Source organism: Saccostrea cucullata, unplaced genomic scaffold (assembly GCF_032062105.1).
Source record: "Saccostrea cucullata isolate Sc308-1 unplaced genomic scaffold, CSIRO_AGI_Scuc_v1 ctg524, whole genome shotgun sequence".
Lineage (NCBI taxonomy): Eukaryota > Metazoa > Mollusca > Bivalvia > Ostreida > Ostreidae > Saccostrea > Saccostrea cuccullata.
In genome coordinates, this window is record NW_026931135.1 from 117,008 (window position 1) to 123,750 (window position 6,743).

The 6,743-nt window shown below is 32.8% G+C and overlaps 1 protein-coding gene across 1 annotated transcript; it reads right to left on the bottom strand.

Moving 5' to 3' along the window:
• Positions 1 to 3,308: 3,308 nt before the first annotated feature.
• On the bottom strand, positions 3,309 to 4,619 carry LOC134231534 (SCAN domain-containing protein 3-like). The gene has a single exon (XM_062713497.1). The coding sequence runs from the start codon at positions 4,617 to 4,619 to the stop codon at positions 3,309 to 3,311; it is 1,311 nt and encodes a 436-aa protein (XP_062569481.1).
• Between the last annotated feature and the right edge of the window lie 2,124 nt (positions 4,620 to 6,743).

Consider the following 6,743-nt stretch of genomic DNA (forward strand, 5'->3'; position numbering starts at 1 on the left):
ACTCGCTTCAGATTTTTAATTGTTAATATCTAGAGTTTGGATTTATCAATATTCAAACAAATCATACAGTAAGCATTATAAGAAAGGTCTCTATTACCATTCCAAAAAATAAATGAAAAATATTGAAAAACAAAAAAGTTAGAAAATGCGGACTTTTTAATTTCGCTTCCGGCAGCAACAGGAAGTACCGACGACACACGAATAGGTGATTCGACATATCTAAAAGTCATCATCTTTCATCTCTAACAAGTCTCCAGTTAATATCTTAAACCATTTTCGAAAAAAAGGGGGGACAAAATTGCATTTTAAAATCAGAAAAGTGTCAATAACTTGGAACCAAAGGTGAGTATTCCAATTTTTTCTATACATGCCACAACTTCATATAATGACGCATTATTCCTGAGATTTTCATGAAAAACCACTGAATAGTTTTCGAGAAATCGCGTGCACAAAATTTTGGGGGAAAAAATAAGAATAATAATAAGAAACAGTAGAATCACTAGAAGGTCTTCCGTGAAAACGGAAGACCTTAATAATATTTTTTTTGGAAAAAAGAAATTCCGAACAATTTGAAATTGCAGAATTTTATCTTTAAAAATTTGATTTTGGTCAATGTATTAAATGGTACAATAAAACTTTTTAGAAATTAAAGGGAAATGTTTTCTTTTCATTTTTTTTTTTTTGTAAATTTGTACAAAGAACGATAACTCTTCAGACTTGGGTGATAAACATTCAGAAAAAGCAAAAATTCTTTAATTAGTATGTCTATTTAAAGAACGATTTCAGCTCTTAAAAATAAATAGAAAAATTTAAAAATTCACAGAAAAACATTCCGGAGTTATAATCATTATTAAAACACTCTCTTTTTATCATAAGGTTAAACTATTGATTTTTGTCAGAGATGACGTCACAACTGCATCAAAACAAAAATTAAGAGAATGTAACGACAGTGCAGCGTGAATCAGGATAACTTTGTTTAAGAGGCAAATACGGTACAATTTGTTTGTGATTTATTAGAGAAAAGGTGCAATGATCAGGTATAGTAGATATATAGCCGTGTGAAGACAACAAGAAACATTCTTATGTAAGCCAGGATTTCCTCTGATATTCTCGACAACATCAAAGAATGCAAATGTAAGAAGGGCGCGTTATGGAATATGCCAGCAGAGAAATTGCTATTCATAACGCCATACTCACCGACTAACGTTGTTTATTGCTTAAATATCTATTAGGAAAAATCTTTAAAAATCTTCTCAAGAACCACTGGACCAAGAAAGATGGAACATATTTAAAAGTATCCTCAGATAGTGCAGATTCTCATTTGTTCAAATAATGACCCCCGGGAAAGGGTGGGGTCACAATTTACGAAAAAAGTTTTAAAAAGGAAGATACGAGGATTGTCCCGAAGTTCCTATACTAGACACAGCAGTTTCATATTATTCAGCGCAATATTATAAGACTTTTGCATTTTCTTTTTAATGCCTTCATCGATCGATTTATTTAATCTAGAGGCATAATGCTTTTATTTTTTAAGAAAATTAATATTTAGCACCATAATATGAGGCACGGCGGAGCAATGTCAGCGGCGTCTAAATTAGAAAATATAACGTATATATATATATATAATAAAATAAACTTTAAAACACTTTTCGAAATATTTCAACCGTGTTACCGGCCTTCATCAGTCGTGTTAATTTCAATGCATGGCAACTCAACAGTATTATGACGTCACAATGAACATAGAAATTGAGAGGCAACGTCATGCAATAAAATTGCGTCAAAAACATCTGAAAATATTATGAGAGCTAAAATTGTACTTGTGTATCAAAATTTTTTTCATACAGAATTAAGTACTAGAATACGGGGTATATAAAAAAAAGATGATTTTAAAGTATATATAAAAGCATATCTGTAAAAATAAGTATCACAGGGTCACACAAATGTTCATAAAGTTCCTAAATCAAATTCAATGACAGAAGTGTTCTCTTTTGTTAATACCAAATGGTATATAAGTGTTCAACTTTTTCTTCCAAAGATTTTCTCTATATTTGCGGTAAATGTCATTCTTATACAGTTTTTCAACGCCTATTATATTATAATCTTCTACTGTATGTACACCTGAATTAAAATGAGTAGCCACCGGATCATTTGTTTCCCTTTAATTAAAGACAAATTCAAAACATGTCTTTGATATAAACTATCACCAGTTTCTCCCACATTTACTATTTTGTCACACTTTTTCAAACAACATTCCTTGATTTACAATTAATATAATTTTTGACTTGAAAAGTTATTATCTTCAAACTGGCTGGTTTTCACAACAAATTTACACAAAATACATTTTTTAGCACCACATGCATATGGCTCACATAAATTTCCTTTTTTAAAACATAAATTTTTGTGTTTTTTATACACTAAAATGTCTTTCACATTTTTGTCTCTTTTATAGGCAACGATTGGGGTCTTTTTGAACGCGAGTTTCAGGCGATCGGAATTTTGAAGAATTCTTTGTCTTTTCTTCGAAATGTTATGAATATTCGGTAATCCTTTTGAATAGGTCAACACAAGGGGAACACGGTCACATCGAGTTTTATTTTTTTCTATAATTTAGTAGATCCGAGCGATTGAGTTTGTCAACTTTCGTAAGTTGTTTTTCTACTTTGTTGCTAGAATATCCTCGTTTTCGCAAGTCCTTTTTCACTTTATCACGTTGGCTTTGATAGTTTTCCTCTGTGGAGCAAATACGACGTGCTCTAAGACCAAGGTCGTACGGAATCGAAATTTTTATAGATTCGAGATGGCTAGAGGTTTTGTTAAGGTAGATATGTTTGTCAGTTGGTTTGCTGTAAAGATCTTTTGTGAGAAATCTTTATATATATATATATATATATATATATATATATATATCTATATAAATATATATATCTATATATATATCTATATATATATATATATATATATATATATATATATATATATATATATATATATATGTTACAGTAAATATGTGTAATCAGGAATTTCACTTATTTCCTAACCCGTTCAGTAAATACATGTATTAACTGGCTGTTTTAGGAAATACATGTAATAACTGAAAGGGTTAGGAATTACATGTATTTACTGAAAAATGTAGAGAGTTTTACACGTTTTTACTGATACTATGTTGTGTTACAAACATTCTTCTAAAAACAACATTACTTCATATATAAAAGTATTTAAAACTTTAATATAGTATGCCAGTATAATAAAATATATGGAGATATATTTTAAAATGTAAAAAAGAAACATATGTGTTAAAAACATTTTGTTTACTTATTGCGACAGGACAGACTGTTGTGACACCTTGAGTTACAAAGTAAATTTGCTTTTAGACATTTACATGTTCTTCTGATGCAGCCACTTTTACATGTACATTTCATGAAGCCTTGTCCATCCCCAACAGATTGTAGCCGAGCAGCTTCCCTAACACTAATTTCATTTTCTCTATTAATGTCATCAACCATTAAAGAATGTACTGATGATGGTAAAAACTGATTTCGAGAAAATGCTCCATGAAGAATACCATGTTTTGTGCCCAGTTTGAACTGTGCATTAGCCTCGTCCACTTCTAAGATGAGACAAAGAAGATTTCTGGGGTCTCCGCGTCCTCTGTCTACAGCTGGGATGGGTATCGTTACATTATCATGGACCTGAACGGGGCGTAAAATTTGGTTGCTTCTCGTGATCATTTTCTCTGCTTGCTTACACATATTTGAAGCACTGGCATGGCGCTCTCTTTGAATGTTCTGTGATCGACAACAAATATCACAACTGTTCTGATTATTGTCATCCGTTTGAAACAGAGCATTACAAACTGTGCACTCTCTTTCAAATTCCAATAGAAACCCCTCTGTTGTTTCTGTAGGGTCTCTCCTAAGATTTGGGGGGCTTTGTTGTGTTTGAGAGGATACCTCCGGATTGTTGTTTTCAGATGATGTGTTCTGAGGCTCATGAATTTGTAGGTCTTCCTCTTGTTGAAGAGTGAGCAATATTTCTTCAGGGATAGAGGAGGAGGACAATCCGATCTTTGGAGCACATCCAAACATTGCTTCATATGGTGATCTTTTAATCCCAGAATGATCACGGCGATTCTTCTGAAACTGTACGAACTTTATTCCAGTGCTCCACTTTGTTGTATGATTATCTCTCATCCAGCTTACCAACATATCATGAACATCACCATTTGATCTTTCGACACTTCCCTGAGATTGTGGATGGCGTGGTTTCCCATGAACAATAACTAATTCTGGCCATATTTCTTTCAATTCAAGAATAATATTTGCAGTAAATTCTCGTCCATTGTCACTTTGTAGAATATGTGGTGCACCAAAAACAAAGAACACACTTGTTAGCAATTTGTAAGCAACTTCTGCTGCTCGTTTGGATGTTAAACTTTCAAGGATGCAGAACTTTGTCAAGTGATCCTGGTAATTCATAATAAATCTGTAATTCCCATCTGCCATACTCTGCATGTCAATAAGATCAACCTGCCCTCTAGAATTGAAATCTTTCGACAAAATAGGTTTCACAACCACTCCTTTACACGGATTTTTTCTCCGAAGTTGACATTCATCACACATTGATTTAAAAAGATTTATAGCATTGACAGTAATATTACAATATTTTCGGCCAAGTTCCTTCAGCATTTTATCCCTTCCTGCATGATTCAGCGCATAATGAGATTTCTTAATAATGTCAAATGTTTCTTCAATGGAAATAAAGTAACGAATTGAATCTTCTTCAGATTTCCTTCTCTTAATCAATTTTTCAAGATCTCCAATTTTTAGGACTTCAAATCTGTAAACAGATGAAAGTATTTAAAGTAAATGTGTAAATGTTCTGCTTATAATTTATGTGCATTAAATATGCAAATACATGTACTCTATCATTATTGCTACCCTCTTTATTAAATTTACCCATGCAGTGAAAGCAAGCTCTATTTATCTGTCTGTCTTACAAGATTTTATCAATTCATATTTATAATATTATAAACAAAGCACAAAATTTTTGGTCACTAAATCTAATGTACAATTATCTATTTAAAAATCACAAACCTTGAAAGAAGATAATAATCTTCTCTTGTCTTCTTTGGATTCTGTTCCAGAGTCAGCACATTAAGCCTTTCTACAATTCCATTCAATTTTTCTTTTGGTAATAAGAGCTTGTCGGACTTATCATTTTGAAACCATGTATAGAGTTCCTGCGTAAAAATCCTCTCCTTTTCATTAGCCATTTTAAATGGAAAGTGAACCACCCAAAACCCTGTGGGCTTTATATCAAGTGTATGTACAACAAGCAAATGAACTCTACTCACTGAGTATTAGTCGGTAAAGGTAAAGCAAAGATTTAAATGACTGTACATCAATAAAAACAATTCATAGTATTAAAATAGACCACCAATACACTGTCAGTAAATTCATGAAAAAAGTATAGAAAATTTTAGCAAATACATGTATTTCCTAATTGAAAACAGTAAATACATGTATTTCCTAAGCAGTATGGGAATTTCATGTATTTCCTAAAATTCAGTAAATACATAAAATTCCTGATTACACATATTTACTGTAACATATATATATATATATTATCAAATGCATGTGCATTAAAATGTTGTATGTTTACAAAGCTGATACATATAATTTTAAAAATATTTAAAAAACGAGAGAAAAGAAACGAAAAACGATCGTTTTCTGGAGCTCTTAAGCTAGAAATATATACCAGCGCTCCACCGATTTCTTATTCTTTCTCAAAATATTTGCCATTATGTTCAATACATTTCTTATACATGTCAATCAACTTCTCAAACACATAGTTGATCCATGTCTGGTCCAGTCCAGCGAGGATCCTTAAGGTTTCCTTCATGAACTCGTTCAGGTCTAAAAATCGTTGGCCTCTCAGCTCAGCCTTTAGGTAAGGGAAAATACATTGGTGCCAAGTCTGGGCTGTATCATTGGTGACTGATTCTGACAAATCCAAGCAAGTCAAATTCCAACTTTGTTTTTAACAGCTGTTGACTTGGCGCATTATCTTGATGGAAAATGTTTTTCCTTGTTTTGGTCTAAACCAGGCCTTTTTTTCCTCAGTGCATGCATAAGATCCCGTCGCAAAACCTTGGAATATTAAGCTACATTTACCGTCTGACCAGTATGGACAGCATGTGTTAGAATCATGCAATGTCTGTCCATAAACATGGGGAACATGTGTTTAACAGATCAGTGTCGTTCATTTTTCAGGATCCGTGGTACCCAATGTGCACATACCCTCTGCATCCCTAATCTTTACGAAAGTGTTCGATAAACGGATGATTTACTGATTCCAAGCATGTCCTCTATCTCTCACGTTCCGTCTTCCGTCTTGACGAAATATGTCGTTCAGATTTTCAACAATTTTTTCACTAACTTCTTTTGGTCGGCCTCTCTTTCCTGTCTTGGTATCCTCATATCCCTCTGACCATCTCATGTGCAATTTAACCACTAAGCGCGAGATACATGTGTTTCTGTGAACTTAAGCTTTTTATGTGTTTATGTCAATCCTAGCTCTAAGCAGAATTTCACAACTTCCAGGTACGCCGCCCTTGACGTTGACGTCGCCATTTCTTGCCAAATTGAACACAACAAACAGTTGCACAAAACCTCCAAAATTACGTAATAATCATATAATTTTGTGGGAAAATAGAACATTTTTCAAACATTGTTATATATATT

What these genes read in the sequence shown, in the direction of transcription:
- LOC134231534 (XM_062713497.1), bottom strand. Translation starts at nt 4,619, where the DNA reads ATGTGTGATGAATGTCAACTTCGGAGAAAAAATCCGTGTAAAGGAGTG.